Source organism: Frieseomelitta varia, unplaced genomic scaffold (assembly GCF_011392965.1).
Source record: "Frieseomelitta varia isolate USP_RPSP 00005682 unplaced genomic scaffold, Fvar_1.2 scaffold_232, whole genome shotgun sequence".
NCBI lineage: Eukaryota > Metazoa > Arthropoda > Insecta > Hymenoptera > Apidae > Frieseomelitta > Frieseomelitta varia.
This window is the reverse complement of record NW_025109960.1, coordinates 14,049-35,062: the sequence shown is the minus strand read 5'-3', so window position 1 is coordinate 35,062 and position 21,014 is coordinate 14,049. Positions and strand designations below refer to the sequence as shown.

Below are 21,014 nucleotides of genomic sequence, written 5' to 3'. Positions count from 1 at the left end.
TGCATTATATATAATTTATTTTTAGAATAACAACGGTAGTTTGATTTAACCAAGTTTAACTATACGAAATATGCCGCCACACAGTAACAAACATGGCTACCGAAGTGATTAGACATGGCGGCAAATGTGTATCTTGCTACTAGAGGGAGCTATCTACTCGGCCTGACTCAAACAGATTTTTTCTCATTCGCATTGGTGGGTTCTGTGTTGTTGGAACAGGTGAATCACGTCTAGGGAAAGCGGACGACAGTGTAGAAACGTCAATCGCCCAAGTCGCACAATAATTCATCGTTGTCGGTGAGTGAAAACATTCAATTACATTGCGACCTCGCGGCTTAAAAAATGTTGGGTTCTTTTTAATTGTTTCATTGTGTTGCACTGGTATTTGCACGAAAAAGAAAAGAAAAAGGAAGGGAACAAGCAAGGTGTTTTTAAACCAGAGACACGAGACTTTCTATTTCGGTATTTTTACGCGTTATGAGCGAATACGAGCGGCGTAGGGAAAGGCAATTAATAGACGAGGATAGATCAAGAGCACTCAGGCAAACGCAAAGATCTGCTCGCGATCTAGACAGCGCTGGAAAATGCAACGTTCCTTTAACAGAATGGCAATCGTAGATTGTGCATACTTCTCGTGAAAACATTTTTCCATTCCGCGCTTTCTGTTTTTCACGTGACTCGCGATGTTTAAGATTTCAAACCGCATCGATTCGCGCTCCTTTGCCTCATGTATTATAACTATTGTTCCGCGCATCTTATTGTAGCGATGCTTCTCGTTACATACATTTACGACTGTTAGAAATGAAATATAAGTAGGAATTTCTTCAGAAAATAAATATGTTTCATTGATACATCGTTGTTGAAATTCTATTGTAATCGTTAAATTCGTAAGTTTTAGATCGACTATGATTGATTTCACAAATATCAAGATGTTGCTAGTTTAAAATCGTAAACATTGGAAACGGCTTCAACGGACAAATCAGAACTTCCGATGTCAGATAGTGAATTAACTCAAGGACACAACCGGAATGATGCCCTGTGGATACCATGAAACGTCATAAAGACCTCTTATAGCTTGTTCCGCCGTAGCCGTATCACAGTTAACTTATTTTGTATTCGTACGGCGAAAATGTACTGATGTCACGACAAACGCATGATACGTACGTGCAGGTTCCGTTTTCGTCGCAACTAATTCGATGAAGTAGTTGCCTGTACCGAGGAAGATCATTTACCGTATTTATCATTTAATCATACACGTATGCATATTTGCCGGGTGTAGATAACTTTTCATATCACATGAACGCCTACTCTCAACTCGTTCGAATCATCACCGCTCTTCAACGAGATACAACTTTCCTGCTTTCGATCGATTTCGTTAACAATCTTCGTACTTTACATTTTCACGTGTCAATACTTTGCTTTTATTCTCTGATCAATAATTTGTGAAAAGGTTGATGATCACTGACTGGACTGACAATGAGTTTTAAATGATCACCCGGTGCATAGCCGGAAAGATTCGAGGTGCATCGTTTCGTAGAATAACTGAATGAAGCTTACCTACCTGTTCCAGGGGAACTTCCTTTCGGAGGAACATTATCTCTTTTCATTGTATCTTCTTCTTCAAATACCCTACTAGATTTCCTTTTTTCTTTCTCCTTACATTAAGAAGTTGGAAGTATTTGATTACAATATTGTACACACAAAGGAACAAGTCTTTTTATATTAAATAATGTCTCCGTGAGTCGATTAAGTTGAACACTAGCAAACATTTTTCTTCGAATGTGTATATGTATACACACATTCCGAAATTATGATTAGAAGTAATAGTCGGTCAACAGCAGCAATCTGCAAACGTGTAACTAATGTAGTCGCACTTACGTAAAAGGATTTATAAGCGAATACATATATACAGCTCTAGGATTACTGTACTTTTCGTAATTCTATTAACTGTGTTTTGCAAAATCACACTTATCTTCTGGTTGGTTGAAAAAATTGCGACCGCTACTCCAAATAATCATGGTGTCAATCTTTCAGGAAAGTAAAGAGAAAAACAGTGTTACGAAATGAAACAAGTGCAGGTGATTTTGTTCAATCTGTTTTTGAAAATAGAATACAATTCTCCCTTTTGTTCTTCAAAGCTCCCCTTATCGATTTTTTCTTACAGATGAAATATTATTCTGATGTCTCTCTAGATTTTAATCTAATCAAGACAAATCTCAATGAACAACACATTTCGAAAGAGGTAATAGACCATAAAGGCAAAATATTTACTTAGAAAACTTTCGACAGCATATTATACTAGCTACGGCACTGTGAGAAAGTCACGGGGCAAGAGAACCTACGACGTTGTCGTTTTCGTTTCGCTTTGTCTCCATGTTCTACGCAATCACGAATCATGTTGATGTACATGCTTGTGTACAAATAAATGTATATTATTTCTATTTAAGAGATGTTCCAATAATATCTCAATGATCTGTGAGGCTGTAGAACGCATTTGCTATTCTTGTCCAAGGAGAGCAGCGTGATGTTTCTTTCCAAGCAGTCTTCGCTTAGTACGCAAATAATTGTTTGCGAGAAACTCGTTAATGACTGCTCATCCGGATCGTCTTATTCTAATACGCACAAGTTTCTAATTACATTGTGTCTCATGAGACGCATCTTGCCTCTGAACATTTATGCACACTTGAATACTGCAGCCTGAGCTACGTGTCTTGTATAACGATACTGCGGAAATGATTCTTGAATGCAGCACGTGGCTAATCCTACACCATCAGCTAGAACTATATTTTCAGCTAGAATTCTCAATATTTCGTATACATAGAGTTTTCTAACATTTTCTGAAGCTTAATGATTTCACTTTTTGTAATTAATAAGAAAAGAAATTTCTTTTATGTTCTCCTGCAACTGCTTTATGCTTTGATGCTTTGCATAAAGAGTTTGGGATATTTATTATTCCTTAGATAAAAAACTACGCAATTGGAGAGTTTACTATGCAAAGTTACCCTCATCTATGATAATGAGTTTGAGAAGCAAGTTTATGACCTGTCATGAGGTACGATGTTAGCGTACGAAAAACAATAGACAGAATAGTTGCTGACGGTCAAGAGCATGGTCGAAGGAACCAACTGATTACATGCATGGTATATGGCATGGGAAGAACATGTAATTAATCTATGACCGTATTTTTACGTACACATTTGTGAATGGAAACCTCACTACGAAACGTGTGTTGCGAAAAAGGTCATTCTTCTAAATAAAATGTGTTGCATTCTAGAATCGGAGCATTGCATCGCGTCGTCCGTTACAAACACGGAAATTGCATTTACAGCTTGACCATTAACGTGTTAATTACTCTCTCGATTGTTTTGAGACTAGTACACACGGATTTGCAATTGTATACGACTCTATTACAAGCTGTAAGTCGCGTTTGGCCTGTAAAAAAAATTTAAAAAATTTTCAAATTCATTAAAATAAGAATAATTTAACATTTATCTCTCATATTAAATTCTTCGAGATTCATTTCTGCACATATGAGCAACTATCTTCGCAGAAATGCTCGTCTCTCTTTTTGATAACCTTCGTTTAAATATCGTTGACGCTGAAATTATATGTCATGAATCTATCAATTCCATTCTTTCCTCTTCCGCGATAATCTATGCTGAATTGCGGACTTAGAACGTACCCATTTAAATTATACGGGTAGTTGAGTATTCCAGCTAAGGTTTTTGCAGCTTTTCAACAATTTCATGGGTGAATGCTTCATAGAAATTGTAATTTTGTTAGAGAGCGAGAGAGAGAGAGAGAGAGGAATATTTGCTGGTGCATAGATAAGCGTAATCGTTATTAATTATCGCTTGGATTCATGTTTCCTATTTATCAAAACTCTGCGAATATGTACATTAATAGTTTCCTATTTGTCGTTTATCAGATGGGCGTACATTATTGAATGAATTCTGTTCATTTACCGATATTATATTAAATTCTCAGTATCATAATGGACATTTATTTATTTTTTTTTTTTAATTGAAACATTTCTACTTTTTAAAGATAAAATTTTTCTTTTGCAGTTCTGAATATTCTTCCTATCCAAGTCCTTTCCAACCAAATAGATTTCCCGGGCACGATATCAACGATATACAAGGAATGTTTATGTGTTGTCACTAATATGTATGTCAAGCATAGTGAATTGAGATATACTTTCCCTGCTTTCGCGCGTACCCACCGTCCAAGACGAGTTCACTAGCAATCGAGTATTGTCCGAGGTGGTTAGTAGTGAAACCGGAACTTGAGAAAGTTCCAAAAAGATCGATGTTTCGAGAAAATTGCTCCACCTGCATATACACAAGCACGTGAATGTTACTAAATGTACATATGTACATACATTTATATAAAGCGTTTATCAACGTGAAAGAATGCGACGTGAAAATGATATTCGAGATGGCAGATGATCAAAACAAAAGTTGTGTAATCATCCCTTTGCTATTTGCTTCTAGGTACACATAATGAACGAGATGTGTATGTATATGCAAAAAAAACCGGTTCTCCATTGTACCGGTGCTGAATCATATCTAAAACCTGTCGTCTTCTTTCGCGTTCACATTCACATTAATTTGATGACGTCTATTCAATACCCGTGCAACAGGAAAACATTAACAGTTCGTGCATAAATGGATTTTTCTCTTAACAATATTTTATCTTGCTATTCTTTCCGTCACGTTACGATGTTACGTCTATTTGTTGAGAATTCCGTTTGTCATTTAATTATCGGCTTAACAAAATGTCGCTTCAGATATCGAGGATTATTTTTATTATATTACCTTTCCTTTTTGGAATTTTTTAAAGATTGACTTTTGTTTGAAATTCCAGACATATACGGACGGTCGAAAATTGAAATCTTGTGGAAAAAAAATGTAATCGACATGATTATACGTAAGAATTTTGCAAAAGGAAGCAGTCTTCATTGTGAGTGTGAGATCCATTCGCGGGCTATTGTGAGAGGTATTCGCATGGAAAATATTTATTCCTGTTGCGCCAAACTCTTGAAGCTACTTTCATACGCTCGGCGATTTTGTAATCCAGCATTATTTTCTCACACATAAGCTATTGCAGTCTCGTTCTTTTAGTTACAAAGAAGGTAAGACGAGTCCATATAACGCAGTTTAACTGACGCGTTACATACACGCGCAAATATAGCGCAAGCATCCTGTTGTAAAGTCTCGTCCTAAATTTCTCTGAATTTTATGAAACCTCGGAAGTGGACAATTTTCGTGTTTACTCACTGAAAAAAAGGCCCTCTAACGAAACATACGATGCATCAGTGTCCTTCGATTGGCGATATTGCATTACGACTTGATCTTGTGAAAATCAAATTAATCGCGGTCAGGATCGATTACAGAAAAAAATTGCTCCAAGCCGGAGGGATATAAATGGATCTTGTCGTAAGAATACACTATCCTTCCCCCTCGGTGATCCGCGACAGAAGAGGATAGATGGCTTTGGTCTCGGTCGTGGCTGGTACCACCATCCTCTTATCCCTTCTCATTCTATCGAATCATCTACGATAGTTGATTGCGCCTCTGTCTTTATTCTGGTATTTTCTCTTTAAAATCTTTCTGTTGTTTCTATCTTATTTTTCTAATAATTATCTAGCAATTTTTGCAATTATACTTTAATTATGTCCTTCGTCAATTCTAACGGCAATCCTAATCTGTATGTTTGTATTTCAGTAACAATCTTTGCGAGAATGATGAAAATGAATGAATGGAAACTGTGAGCGACAGAAGATGAATGCTTTCATAGAATATCTTTAATGGCAATCAGTCGCAAACTCAAACGAAAGTAGATGAAGATAGAAGACCATGGTCTCGACCGTGGCTGGTACCACCACGTATCAAGCCTTCTCATTCTACCGAATAATCTACCAGCACCGATTCGACTCCCACGACTGGTTCCGCCAGTAGAGTCGGTCGAGATCGCTAGCGCTCGGTCCCTTCCGATAGCACTCGCTGCTTCCAAGCTTGTCTGCTCGACTTCGTTCGGTTTCATTCGGCTAATCAACGTGCGCGCCGCTCAGTCCACCAGTCCACCATGAGCCGTCGAATGGTTCGCGTTTTTTGAGTTTCTCATCTTTTCCTTTTGTTCTTTGGTACTTCCCTTTTGCTCGTGGACTCATTGCTACTCCCTGCAATTCATTCGCGGACCGTTCTCATTCGTGGGCATGTGTTACGTGCAATTCGTTTAACTTGTCTGGATATACATGTGATGAACAGTAAGGGTAAGTTTTCAAAATCCTACAAGGATGTAGCTGCATTCTTTTGTTGCATTCCACAGTTCTCTGATTTTGTATTACCTGAATTGCTTTAATATTCTTATTCGTTTAGCTGCGACGGATTTTTTAGTTCGCAAGTTTGCTTCTGTAGATTCTTACAGATTCGAAAGTCACCGCTCGTGCCTGTGAGTAGCGCGTTCCTAACTATGGAAATCGCAATTGTTCTTTCAATTTAATGCATCTGAATCAAAACGAATCATTGAGAGCAATGCTTCTCATACAAGAGAGAGAAAAAAAAAAATGCAACGCGTTCAGGATTTCACTTTTCATTGACCAACATTATGACTGTTTGAAAGGTTTACGATCAAGATTACGTTATGTTCTTTGCAAGTGAAATCTCCAGTTCTTTTATACGTTCTACTTTCTACCAGCGTTGTGCTATTTACTTTCTTGCGTGGAAATTGTTCATAATGGACCTATATACTTTAAGAATCTGATAGAAGCAATAGTAACACACGAAACATTTTGAAGTCGCAGTATATTTACATGTAACGTTCGTGTAAATTCAGACTAGCAATATCTTGAAATTAATTGGGTCGTGTAGTCTGTGTCTTCATAACTGCATAACTAATTTAAAATTCTCGAAATGGTTTTAAAAAATGCTGTAACCTAAGGATTATCGAGAACTATAATTATTGATAAATGAATGTATATAGACTATGCAGTTATCGATGCTAAAAGGTTTGATGTGTAAACTAATGTCAGAGGTCAGCGTTTGAAAGAGCATGTTGCGTTTTACGGAATTGAATCGAAAGATAATGAGTCGACTGACGCCTTTATTAACTTTTTCATCGATGCAGTTAAGTAATTATTGAAGGATGAAATGTTTGATTATAAAGAATTTCCTTAATACGTTCACAAACCAGATTCATGCTTTGAAATGTAACAGTAATGTTCACATTATGCAATGATTTGCAGCTGTTCAGACAACATTAAATTTCTATCTTCTTTTCCTTTTTTTTAAATCTCTTGCTTGATTAGAAACTCATAATACAATACTTGCGTTTTCACTGTAATGAAAAACATAAAGAAGAATATGATTCTTCTTAAAAGCACATATAGAGCAAGTAGAGACTGCATAAATGATTTTCAATTAAAACTCGTCAACTTGCTGGAATAACTGACTACTTACCAATTACTGTTTGTGAGAACAGAGACAGTTTTTTTAGTAAAAACGAGTTTAACTGGGACAATGAGTTTCTACATTGCCGTTGGAAAGCAGATAAAAACGAAAGATGCATCGCCTCGGGCGACAAAACGTTTCATTGCTGATAGATTGTTCAAAGATCAGTTTTTTTTTTCTTATAAATTGTCGAATATAGGTCATGACCACGATTCTTAACGGCACCAAGATGCTTTTTTTTCCCCTAAATGAATCAGCTGAGAATCATTCACGCTGCCAGAAATCCAAGAGAAAGTGCGACCAAGCATTTTCTAATTGTCCGCATCCGCTGGAAAAATAGTAGCAATTATGGTTTACCTTGTTAAATGTATGGTTAATCGTAGATTAATGGTGCTACATAGATTCTTCGGGTAATGACTCGCGAAAGAGTGCTTGTAAGTTCTTCGCGTTCCTTCTTTCTTCGTGCTCCTTCGTGCTCCTTCGTGCTCTTGTTCGTTTCACGCGCTAATGATTACGCGTTCGATTTCACACGTTGGTCAAAAATACTTTCGATGAATTTTCTGTGGTCGTTTTAAATTAGAAACTTTACTACGGCTACTGGTTATGCATGAATATTTGAATAGAATCGTAGGAAATTTGAGAGCAAATTCTTCAGGCAACAAGAGGTCAGGATGAGATTGAATTATCAACAAAGGCGACAATTAATTGGTTAATTCTGCAGATGGTGACCAGAGGAGGGTAAAACATGGCTCACGTGTCTGTGGGAGAATCTCACCTTGAACGTTATGCAACCCGTTATTAACATACGCATAGCTATGTTAGGTAGGGTTAGTTCATAGAAAAACTACGTTGCGTTCGTGCCTAATCAACTGCATTTAAACGGTGTCAATGTCTTGGCAAGCAATTAGAAAATTCTGTAGAATTGTTTTCCCTCGTCGATCGTAGCTTCTTTCTTCTCTGGTACATCCATAGTTACGCTGCTAACAATTACGTCATGAAATCTTCCATAGCAGTTCTTACGATATAGTGAAATCGTAAATTAAAACATCAAATAATGGTGGCAATTGTTGCAATAATATTCAGGTTGCATGCAGCATTCTGTCCTTTTTAATAGAGATTGAGTCAAGGCTAGCGGAATCTTCACGTTTTATCTTTCTTCCTTCCTTCCTTTCTTTATTTTCATACTGTCCATTTCCTAGATTTCCTCCATTCTTTTATTACTTTTATTCATTTCTCTGTATTTTCCTTTCTTCCTCATTTCTAGAATCGGTAATGATAATTAATTAGTCCACAGTCTCTTCCTCGAAATCTAATGAAGCACAGTTTGTTCCGACGAAATTGAAACGAAGAAAAATCTGGATTTGTAAGGAAGCAGGAATTTTAAGAATGAAAAATGTAAATACCTTAAAAAAGGAATTTCAGCAATAAGAAAGAATAATTCACGACAGAATAAATAACGAATTCTAGCAGTAAAAAAAAAAAAAAAGAAATTATACGCTTTGGCTTAGAGGAAATAGCAGCAAAAAGAATGGAACGTTAAAAGTTTCGGATCTTTATCTTTCCCGGTTCCTGTCAGTTCATTCGTCCAGGCCCCTCAACTTTGACGCTTGACTGATTTTAAAGCCATGTTATATCGTGGAAGTTACTATAACGTGTTCACATTCTAACGGTCACCTAATAATGTAATTATGTTGTCTCGTGCGAGATGTGTATGAATTAAAATGGCATTTCGCACGAAACCTCATGGCATCGAAGGAAAGACTGCCAGAAGAAGCAATTGTATTCATGTGACGACAGTTGTTCGCGCTTCCATCATCGACTATCGAGAATTCATTCGCGGCTCGTACGAAATTGGTGGCGAAAGTTGTTGACATTATCCGGAGTACGAGTAGGTACGCGCAGTTATGGTCTCGAGCTACGGCGAATGTTTATTCATTATTCATGACGGGAACTTCTCAGTAATTATACATTTTAATGATTTGTAAATGGTCTGGATAGTGCCTTGCAATTGAATCGTTGCATTGTTTTTTTTTTTCTTTTCAGAACAAAAAAATTCTCTAATCCCGTTTGATTTTTATAGAGCAAGAAAGTTCAGTCAGGAGACGTCTGTTACAGAGAACGAGTTAAGAAAGATACTCTGCCCGTTGCTAAACTGGATATGTACTTGTAATGCGATACTTCGCAACGGTTGTGACTTTCGTATCGTGTCAGTATTATTAGCATACACTTCTCGATGGTGCACGCATGCGATGCGATGGTGCATCATTCGAGTGGAATTCAGGAAAAGTAGCTAATATTTGTACATGCTTCACGATTTTCGTGAAGATACGCTGGAGAAATTGAACGTAGCATACCACCAGGCTAGCACGTATAGAAATAATACGTTCCTCTCACTCGCATTTAGAATTCATCCTTGTATTTTTCCGCAAACATTTGACGTAATTGACAAAACGAAATAGAAGTTAATCTTCAGTCGGTGAAATAACGCTTGTTACATAATTGGTAATAGAGAGTCAGAAATTCTGTTCAAAGTAAATTAACATAATATGTTTCAGATACGGAGGAATGCAAATGCTTATTCGTAGAGAATTCTGGTAGATTTTCATTCTAATATGTCTAATATATCAGTAAAGTCGCCGTTAACTGTAAATTCTTGTCAAGTGGTACTTAGTCGCGCAAATATCACGCACGTCAGTGCGATACACGATGCACGTGTTGTGCGTGTAAGCTGCGCGTGTCACACGTGGCACTTGTTTGCTTCCGATTCTTTTTGTTCTTCCGTCGGTCAGGGAGCATCGAGAAATGTATACCGAGCACGAGCCCACTTTGAAACGGAACACCGGGTAGAGCCCGATGCAAGCTGTCATGCAACAGGTGTTGTACGCACCGGTATCGGCAGACAGAAGTGTGCTCTGTCCCGCTTATAAATCTTCGCGTAACTCGCGAACTTATAAGAAAATTTACAAGATCATGGTTTAAACAGTGTAAGTTGCAAATCTGAGTTGTAATTACCCAGAAGCTTCCTGCATGTTCTTCACCGACGGATAGAACAAGATATGGTGATTTTGAGACAGATTTGTTCACATCGCTTCTTTCTCGGATAATTCCTTTGACGCGAGGTTCTTCGCCTTCGCGGATGAGCATAACGATGGGAAATCATTGTGTCACCGAGAAAACAACGGAACCCAGTTCTCATGAGTTCCAAGATCCAGCATGTGCACGCAAACTGAACGAACGCGATTCAAGAAAAGAACAAAGAAGATAGTTCTGCGAGTCGGACAGAAAAGGATTATGATATAGGCGCAGGAAGGCAGGGCAAGTCACGGAAAGACACACCATTCCTGATTCTATTCTGGTGTATGGTACGGTGGGTTCATATAGTGAACCACGGCAACGACCAACAGACAATACACGCAGACCAGGCAAATACTTTGGTCCGACCTCTTTGTGGCTACGTGGGAGGAATAGGAAGTCGTGCATTAAATCCGAACCTCCACCTTTCAACGCTTAAACGTTTCTCAAATAGAATGTACAGGATACTGGCGTGAACCGGCACGCTCTGCGCACAAAAGCGAGATCGTGATTGCGCTCATTTTTCAGTTAACACGCTGGAGGAATTCTCCTTCTTTCTCGTTAGCTTCATTCTGCTCGAGTTACTTCGAAACTAGCCGTTCGAGCAAAATAGACCGGGTTAGAAAGAAACTCGATGAAATCCTTCGAAATTTCATAAGTCGATGTTCGTTGCACGATGAAAGAACCCGAGGCGTGGCTGCAACGACCGATAATAATCCAGGTTGCTGAATGCACGATATTGTGAGATACAGACTCCTGTTCTTTAAGTAACGCGTCAATGCACATTTGGTCTAATTGAATATAGAGTGGTCACAAAGTGTAAATAGTGTCATGTGTGAGATGATGAAACGCGAAAGGATTTAGCCTTCGTCTCCAAGGCTGACTGCTTGAACGGCGAACAATCGTCTGCACTTTGAGTTGGTTTTACGCGGTTTACCAATCCACTTGAGGAACAATGTATCGTCAATAAAGATATTTGCTCGTTATGGTTCCCCATTATCATGTTCAAATTTTTCACGCTCGAGTGACAGGATTGCTGAAAGAAGCGAGTCTTAGCTCGCTTATTAAGGGACAGCTCGTTAAGGGAAAAATGTTTGCGCCACATAGAATTATGAAGAACACGAAATATTTTTTCAAGTGAACGATAGATAGATATTATTATAAACAATATATCATGTATCTATGTACTTCAGCTCGATTGCATAATCGAAACAAACTAATTGTAAGAAAAAATGCCTCCAGACGCTTCTCACGATTACTTGCATAAGAAAAAGTGGTTTTCATTTGATATGTTATGTAAGCTTGGCATTTTCGCTTTTAATGAAAAAAAAAAAATTGATGATTCGTGCTACTTTTCTTCTCTTTAATCTGAAAATAAACCGGGAACAAAATTCTTTTTGATTGTACACCGCATGAAATAATTTTTCAACTTTTTTTTTACAGGTGTTAGTGAATAAGTGAAAATTTTTAAAAACCGACAATATGAGAAACTCAACGTTATTGAAATGGGCGCAGAACTCGGCGAACAGTAAAAATCAAACCAGCAAAAATGGTGAGTAGATTTCTTTATGATCGTACGTATGACGCAATGTGTGTAAGTATGATTATGGATAAAATCGATGAATTCTATTTGCAGGAACGAATAGGAACTGGATACATCCATCAGATGCACTCCAAAAAGGCCACATCGCCTACTTGGTCAAGGTACAAGTTACTTTCATTGTCATAGAGCGCAGAAAAAATAGGAATAGTCAAATAAGATTTGAAAGAAAAAAAAATCATTACTCTGTGATCTCTTGAAGCTTTAGATAATACTTTATAAACTGCATATGAAGGTTTCGACGATATCAAAGTCATAATATTCGAGTTTGGCAATACGTCGAGGTCGTGTTCTGTTGCGAAATTGCCAGATTGCAACCATTCACTGGATATTTATCTAGATATTAACTTTTCAAGAAAGTTTAAGGTCACGAGATTCTTCGTGATTATATTTCTGAAAATTTAGATGAAAATTACAGCGAATGTATTGTACAAATAAATGAATTAAACTAAACTTAGATTGTTTGGTATGAGCAAATTGCTCAAACGCATCTGATGTGAGAAAATAATTTAACGTTCCACGAAAAAAGAAATAAACGATATTTTTTTAAGAAAAACGAATAAGTCATTACTGCGTATAATATTGTGTTTTAATTACTTTTTACAGTTTGTTTCAGACATTTTTCTAAAATAATATTCAATATTGTGTTTAAATTTTATTTTATCAGAAATTCAAATTCAATTTAACAGAATGCTTTGTCCAAAGATAAAATAGTCAAATTAATCGTTAGTCGTTATAAACTGCTAATTGCACGATTCCTTTGTATTCACTTAATAAATGTTAGATATTGCCTTGACCATTGATCTCGATGTCATAATATATATATATATATATATATATATATATATATATCTTTGTATGTCAGTCGAATAATTATCATGAAGCAATGGTTTATAGTTTATGGTAATCGCTGTAAATGTATGTAAGCAGTTGAAATAAATATATAAATGAAGTGAATGAATAATGAAACATCACGCAACACTTGTACACTCCATTTTTCTTTTCTTCGTTCATAAAATAAATAATTTGAATTATAATTTGTGCGTCATATTTTTTAGTATTTGGGCAGCACAGAAGTGGATCAACCTAAAGGTATCGAGGTTGTTAAAGAAGCTATTTGTAAACTGAAGTTTAATCAACAATTAAGGAAAAGCGAAGGTACGAAGACTCCTAAGGTGGAATTGACAATAAGCATTGATGGAGTTGCAATTCAGGAGCCTAAAACGAAAACATCGCCAAAAGTATTGCAAATTTTTAACACTTGCTATTATATTGTATCATTATTATACCTTCAGCGGTAACCTCTTTTACTTTTTTAGCGGATTATGCATCAATATCCACTACATAGAATATCATACTGTGCCGATGATAAAGGCGAGAAGAAATTCTTCAGTTTTATCGCAAAAGAAGAAAACGCTGACAGACATACTTGTTTCGTTTTCGTTAGCGATAAATTAGCTGAAGAGATTACGTTGACTATTGGTCAAGCCTTCGATTTGGCCTATAGGCGGTTCTTAGAAACATCTGGAAAAGATTTAGAAACGCAAAGACGCTGCATGGTACTGCAACAAAAAATAAAACGATTGGAATACGAGAATAACATCTATCGTCAGCGGTTACAGGATATAGCTGCGATTAAAGGATCGGTTGGTTTCGAGAATATGATATTTTTTTATTACGTTTTTAAAATAAATCATAATGTTTCAAGGGAATTTTGCTCTAGGCTGATGTGTCAGCATATTTATCGCAACACAATCTTCCGGATATCCTGCATGTGCCTGGCGCCACAAATGATACAGTGCAAGTAAATGGATTAGGAAGCAAATCGTCTCTTGGTATAAACGATAGTAATGGAAATACATCTAATGGATCGCAGCAACCACCTCCAGTTCCTCCAAGAAGTTTTGAAAAAACATTTGATGACAATTTCATGGGGTATTTAAAATTGTACAAATAAATTTATTATAAAATATTCAAATTTAACAATTTAATTATTTTCTATGAGAAGAGGTGAATCTACACCAACGCCGTCAGTTGGTACCAAATTGGAAGGACTTTTAATGGACGAATTCGAGGAGGATTTTAACCCTAGGGCATATGAAAGTACAGCGAATGGTTTGACAAATCATCAAACGAATTATAATAATCTTCTAAATGGCCAAGTATCCTCGAATTCCAACTTTTTTTCACAAAGCAATGGCACTACAAGTCCTCCACCATTATGTGAGTTAATTTCTTTCTATTTTTGATAGTAAACATTAAATATTTCATTGCTATTATTATTCTACATTTATTTAGTGGCACCACCACCGAAAGCAAAGGATTCCAGACGTCAGAATGGGGTAAAAGAAGATTTATTTGGTAGCATCCCTTTCAATCCCACGCCATCAGTTAATACAAAAAATGAATTCAATGATCCATTTGAAATGGGCGAATTCGGAGCTACAACTGCGGTTTCTAATCCTAGCCAACAAGAATTGGAAAACGCGATTGGCCTTTTAGATAAGAAACTGCTCGAAATGAAGGTATAATGATTAATATAATATTTACATATATTTAAATGTTGTTAATTTTTAATATACTACAACTATTGCAGGATGGTTTTAGTAGAGGTCTGTCAATTGATACTGATGATTTCTCATTGGAAAGTTTGGATCCATTGCGAAATTGAATCAAATTAAAAGTCTTTTTTGAAAAGAAATGACAGTTGTTTGTTATCGTATGTTCGTCGAGGAGCATGAAATTCCAGGAAATGAATAGGCAAATTAGGAACATACATTTATGCGAAACCAAAATTAGTCAATTACTATTATAATTATATTAATCATATATTTATCATGATGTTTGATATTTATCATATGAATATCGATAGTAGCTTTAGTCTCAATGCTAAATACAGCAGAGACTTTTCATTGTTAAAAAGTATAAAAAAACAAATGGTATTAATATTTGTATAACGCCTTTATTAATACTGTTTATTTTTTTATAAAAACTGAATTATTTTAACAACATTATTTTAACAACATATAAAAAGATAATAATACAAGACATTTTAACAAATGCATTTCCTATTGCAGTTATTTATTCTATAAGTCAGATGAGAAATTTTCAAATTAAACATTCTTTTATATAAATATATAAACATAAATGAATGAATCAACCTTCGTGCTTTTCATCAGCATGTAATGGGCTAACTCGAAATTAGTTATCAAACTTATAAATCTAATTCTTGTTGTTAAAGTTATTATTTGTAATATATAAATTTTACTGTTGGTAAATAATCCATTCCGTAGGAATCTCCAATATGAAGTATATTTAAGAACATAGAGTCATGAGAAACTATCATTTTTAATCTCATTTAAATGAATGAAATGAAAAATTCTATCATTTTTAGTCGAGAAATAATTAAGGATTTTAAAAAAATGCAATTGTCTATAAATATCATAAAATTCAATGAAGAGATGTTAGTAATATATTTTCATGCAGATATAATTGATTGTCTGTGTGTATCTTTTTGCTGTGGATTAGCAAAGGAGAAAGATATTGGAGCATCAACTAAAATAGTAGTAGATATTTCTTTTAATAGACAGTTGTATATCTAACACCTAAATCTCTTCTATCGATCTATCATCTTCTATTTGTCCTTCCATTTCCTATTATTATCGTTTATTTGGCATCATAAACATACATATATATAAAAGAACAAAAAAATATAAGAAAAATGTAAAGTGGTATGAGTGTGTGAAAGATTACAGTCGTGCAATTTCACAGATACTTATATATACATATGTACGACATGCTATCTTCAAGATAATAGAGATCGATGTTTGATACAATAAGAAAAATATTAATTATGTACATATGAAATGCTGTTTTATTATTGTTGCTCTATTGTTTAAGTATTATCGTTAATAATATATTGCATAAATAATGTAGCTGAGAAATTCGTCTTATTTAACCTACATTTCAGTTTTAAAAACATCTTCATTTGAATTGAATCAAATAATTGAATTTTATCTCAAAGTATTGAGATAACCTTCCTCTTCGATACATCGAAAATATTTTTTTGAACGCTAATAGATGTATTGAACATTAATAGATTTGTAATTTGTTTGTCGCTTTCATTGTAAAAAGCTATTGAAACATTAAAATATATTTTAAAATTATTTTACTTTCAGAAGCGTGTATTGAAAATTTTGCAAACACACGTTTTAAATTATGATACGTTGCTATTTACTCCATTGACAATAATACGTATTAATATATAGTTATTGGCTCATAAAAATATTTCAGTACTTGTAGAATTAAATTGCGAGAATATATACAAGTGTTACACCATATATTTTACGGACATCGCAGAAATAAATGATCAATTGTCTATTATATCGTTTAGATTAAGTCTCATGTAATTAGTTTCAAGTTCTGTCAATATAATCTTTTAAAAGTAACAATAGTAATACAATAGTAACATGCATTTACATTTATAAGTAATGTTCGTTCATAAGTCAATTTAAAATTTTGAAAGTTGCCGCTGCGACAAATGTCGCATAGAGCGTTCGCTAGATTACCAACTGAGGTCGATAACAGCGAGTTGCGGCGTTCGTTGTTGTGCGGCGCTGTTGTCGTAAACGTGGCGAGGCACGCGCTGCGTCAGTATTCCGCGAGCTTCCATCGTGTTCTGTTGCAGTTGCGTCAAGGAGCGGGCTATCCTGTTCGACAGTGAACTGCGGAGTACGAGAAAGTGTCTTTTCGTTGGAACTGAGGAAGAATGGCGGACGACAGCCACGAGAACGGCACGAGCAACGGCGACGTCCCCGAGATCGAGTTGATCATCAAGGTGAGTTTATACTGCGCGTGGAACGAAGACGAAGAAGAAGGAAGAGACAGAAGAAAAAGGCGATCGTTTCGTGCACGATATGGGCGTGGAACGAACGACTGGTTTTCTTCCTGTCGACTTTCTTCTTCCTTTCGATATTTCTTCTTCCTTTTCTCCTTCCATCCGGCGGCGAAGAGTCGCCCGTTGAAACGACCGTCCCTGACAAAGATACATCGCTCGCATCGTTTATCGTACCGAAAATAGAAAAGCTGCTCCTTCTGCTGACCGTTTGTAAGTAGCGTCGAACTCCGTCCTCTTTCATCTTTGTTTTCCTTATCCTTTCTACGATTCGGTCGGTCGATCAGTCCGTTGATCGATCGGACGTCGATGTCAGAATCGATCCCGGTGACAATGAAGTCGAACTTTGATACGTTACTCGAACATGGTGGCGAAGCACGAAAGGCGTTGCTCCAAAGCTTTTTTCATATTCGTCGATGACTAATTGCAAGCACAAGGGGCATCTGACGAATATATATCTATATACATACGGAACAGAATTTCTTATGGAGGAAAGCGATGTAACGCTACTCGAAGAAACACACACGTATGTATACTTGTAAAAACGGGGGATTCTGGTTGGCCGCGTTTTCTACGTCATTGACTCCTCTGTAGAAGAAAGAAACCCTTGACTCTTATCTCTTGCATGCGAGATATATTTCCGCGATAATGCATTTCTTTTTTTCTTTCTCTCTTTTTTTTTTTTTAGCTGTTTTGGTTTTACTTTGGCGGACTTGAGCGTTTCTTACTCCCCCATCTCTCTTTTTTCCCGCCTTCGAAAATGCAAGCAAAATATCGCAGCGAGCACGACGACGCATTTACACGGGCCGTATATTAATTTAACGAGATTAGAAGCATTTATACATATAGTCAACGTTGTACGGAGGATAAGAAAAAAGAAAAGAAACTGCCAGAAGATTCCACTCTATTTTTATACTAATTAATGGACAGAAACCGAGCATACCGCGAAAATCAAAATTTTTACTTTGCTAACTTTGTATGCAATGTTAAGTTCTAAAGGTATAATATAATAATCTAAATTAATCACTGATAAAATCCAGTTAATCAACTCAATAACTTTTTTGGTTTTTCGTATTGTATCGCAAGTATTATCTACGAATGAGATGTATTTTGAAACATGAATCTTTTTTTTTCTGAATATAGATATCGACCTAGACTCGCTCAGCGTTCGATTCAATCGAGAACGAACTCGATTCCATTTCTCGGAACGCTCTTTCACCATATTTTCTGGGAAAACATCTCCTTAGAGGGAAAGAGGCTTCCTTCGATTGTCCAATTACGAGTCGTCGATTAAACTTTCGCCAATTGGATCGGTTGTGTCCAGCCTCGGACTTGCTTTACCTCTGTACGTCGTTCCTAATCGTGCGTTGGCTATTTCAGGCAATGTCAAAACGCGCTAATCTTATCGCATCTATTCGTTCAGTGTGACGCGTGTTTCCTCGTAAACAGTTCTATTTCGCATCGTTGCTTGGATACACAAATAATATAGGTGAATATACGAAAATCCATTTCGTCACATATGTACGTTTTACGAGACCATTTACGTTTCAATTTTTAACCTCTTGCGCTAGTAACTGGTTCACGGACCATAACGTGACCAAACCGTATACAATAATTCGTCTTTTTTTTTAATTCATCAGTATATTACTGGATAGAAATTACTAAGAAGTAATAAATTTATTATTTGTTTTGCCTGGGTTATATTTCAATATACTTAAAACTGAGAAAATATTGCAATTTTAGGCCAAATATTTTCGACGTGCATGATACGTCATCTCAGCGTAAGAGGTTAGACTTTTATTGAAGGGTCGTTAGAACCGCTTGAAAAAGTTTTCATGAATTCGAACTAGTTTGAAAGTATCCTTGGAAGTAAGTATTACACTGTTCTTCAGATGTTTGAGATTAGATAGGAGAGAACAAAGTTTTGAATTTAAAAGGAATTCGGTCGTTGATATCAGATGTTTAAAGCGCTTAAGGCTTTTAACCTATTAATCGGATTAAATCTATAATTAACTTATGATCGCAAAATGGAAGAGACAAATCAATCTTTTGTATTCACGAATTGGTAGAATTTATTTTTATAGCTGAAATGAAATTCCTTATTCAAATCTATAAGTGAAAAAATTATGTAATCTGTATTATGTACTCTGAAAGTTAAGTTCCTATGAGAAGAATTAATTCGTTTTCCTCGGTTAACAGGTTAAGAATTTGTAAATAAAAGAAATGTTGAAGCTGCATACTCTTCCGTGGTCCTAATTTTCATGCTTCGAATGCCTCTGGATTTCTTTAATTGCAAACTAAGAGATGGAAAGAATGAGAGAAAGAGAGAGAGAGAGAGAGAGAAATAACAGTGAGAAGATTGCGGATTTAAGGAGATTCAAATTTTCGTGAACAAAACTAATGAATGAAAGGTAGAATTTCTTTTTATCTATTAAATCTATTACGTACGTTGTATGGAACATTTTGAAATTTTATTTATGGAGCAATTTAAGTAAGTCGAAGATGACAACTTTTGCTGCTTTTTAACTAACTACATTTTTACATATAAATGTATATCATGTAACACGTATACACAATTTTAGATTGACTTTATCAGTATAATGACATGATATGATAATCATATCTCACACACATGCATGTATAAAATTTCTTTTAATCAAAATACTTTGTAAGCCACTTCATACAGCCTGAGTATTTTTAGATCTGTAAATTTCCCATAAGTGCATAAAAATCCGCAGTCTAGCAATGAGAAAGCAGAGAGAGAGCCTTATAAGTAGAATCCTACAGGAACGAGAGATACCCAACGACGATGTTCGTTGCAAGAAGAGATTTAATGGTAACTGGCCGACCTTGCACTCGGAAGGCGATCATGCGAGGTCTTCGTAAGTGTGTCAAACGGGATGAAACGACGGGGAGCTCGGCGAGGTCTTCGAGATTCTACCGTTAAACGATGAACTCCTTTACCTTCCGCTTTCCTCGCTCTTCTGGCTTTCCCCCGTGCGTAAACACCTCCTCTTGCCTCCTTTTCTCTTCATCATCCATCATTATTCTCTCTTTTCCTTCCTGATTGACGTTACTTTGCATCGGTCCCGCGTGACTGCGAATCTTGTTTCCATCTCTCGAAAATGAGTCATCTTTGCGTTTTTATTCGCATTCAGGGTGAAATACCTGTGAAAAATGGTGGACGATGAATAATAAAGAGATAAAAAAAGTTAAAAGAATGGATTTGGATTATAGGTCAGTAGACGAGGCGATACTTGATTGATTACGCTTTGGATGCAACTATCCTATATTGCTATCGAGAACGAGGAAGTATCGTATGACCGTGTGCGGTTATAAAAAATCGATCGAATGTTGCGGTTTAATCTTCCCTAAGGTCATTACGTGCGTTCCCGGTCAGGAGTAATAGATGGAATTATATTCTGGTCTTTGAGCAGGGTCGCGCAAAATCTGCATTGAGTCAGCAGAAATACGTAAATGCAAATTTTCTCACGTAAGAGGATTTTTATTCGTAGCGATGTATCAACAGAGCTCCAAAAAAAGAAAAAAAAAAAAATGAACGATATGACGGTTTTATTCTCATCACATGCAAGAAACGTATGACATACATAATATGTGCATCATGAAACTGAATTCATTATCCACGTATACCGTTGATAGACGTTGGCTTGTGTGAGCGCATATTCACCTATTTACCGTATGCTGTGCATTATACGGCAAGTTGCCTGATGACGTGTTATATTCGTGAGCATTGTTCCATTCCTTTTTACATCTTGTTCTCTTCCATACTAATATACTGAAGCCAAGCATTTTAATCGCGTGTGCATTGCAGGTAAAAGTTAGGAGAGTTTCGAAAAGCTGCTCGATGCAGTTTTATAAATTTATTCATCAGCCAAGTTGAAACGGGAATCCCGTGTAGGTGCACCGGTGCGCAGAGAAACGCGCTTATTTCAGAAGTAATCAGGAATTTGCTTCGATCAACTACAAGCCACGTGTC

At 36.2% G+C, this 21,014-nt stretch overlaps 2 protein-coding genes and 2 long non-coding RNA genes across 6 annotated transcripts in view; 3 read left to right on the top strand and 1 right to left on the bottom strand.

Annotated features, from left to right (window-relative positions):
* Positions 1-147: 147 nt before the first annotated feature.
* On the top strand, positions 148-16,058 carry LOC122527811 (PTB domain-containing engulfment adapter protein 1-like). Of its 3 annotated transcripts, none has more exons than XM_043652332.1 (9): positions 148-297; positions 11,967-12,075; positions 12,160-12,227; positions 13,182-13,364; positions 13,443-13,769; positions 13,847-14,058; positions 14,132-14,346; positions 14,422-14,648; positions 14,720-16,058. In XM_043652332.1, the coding sequence occupies exons 2-9, from the start codon at positions 12,006-12,008 to the stop codon at positions 14,792-14,794; spliced, it is 1,377 nt and encodes a 458-aa protein (XP_043508267.1). In that variant the 5' UTR covers positions 148-297; positions 11,967-12,005; the 3' UTR covers positions 14,795-16,058. The 3 variants fall into 3 exon arrangements, with proteins under 3 accessions (XP_043508267.1, XP_043508270.1, XP_043508269.1); XM_043652335.1 differs by lacking the exon at positions 148-297 and adding an exon at positions 5,111-5,134; XM_043652334.1 differs by lacking the exon at positions 148-297 and adding an exon at positions 6,033-6,274.
* The window catches only part of LOC122527816, a 22,034-nt gene continuing 11,371 nt past the window's right edge, over positions 10,352-21,014 (bottom strand). The window contains exons 3-4 of the long non-coding RNA XR_006306415.1: positions 19,982-19,987; positions 10,352-10,363 (exon numbers count right to left, since the gene is read on the bottom strand). This is a non-coding gene — a long non-coding RNA (uncharacterized LOC122527816). The remainder of the gene's footprint in view (positions 10,364-19,981; positions 19,988-21,014) is intronic.
* The window catches only part of LOC122527812 (chloride intracellular channel exc-4), a 6,464-nt gene continuing 2,211 nt past the window's right edge, over positions 16,762-21,014 (top strand). The window contains exon 1 of the mRNA XM_043652336.1: positions 16,762-16,960. Within this exon, the coding sequence (XP_043508271.1) occupies positions 16,892-16,960 (69 nt within the window). The 5' untranslated portion in view covers positions 16,762-16,891. The remainder of the gene's footprint in view (positions 16,961-21,014) is intronic.
* LOC122527815 lies at positions 17,305-19,209 on the top strand. Its single transcript, XR_006306414.1, has 4 exons — positions 17,305-17,543; positions 17,706-18,016; positions 18,161-18,506; positions 18,761-19,209. It is a non-coding gene; the product is annotated as an uncharacterized LOC122527815 (long non-coding RNA).

Bases quoted from the DNA above. Each gene is read 5' to 3' on its own strand.
- LOC122527811 (XM_043652332.1), top strand. From the start codon at position 12,006: ATGAGAAACTCAACGTTATTGAAATGGGCGCAGAACTCGGCGAACAGT. The intron at 14,347-14,421 runs GTGAGTTAATTT...ACATTTATTTAG, and splicing joins TACAAGTCCTCCACCATTAT to TGGCACCACCACCGAAAGCA. The intron at 14,649-14,719 runs GTATAATGATTA...CAACTATTGCAG, and splicing joins AGAAACTGCTCGAAATGAAG to GATGGTTTTAGTAGAGGTCT.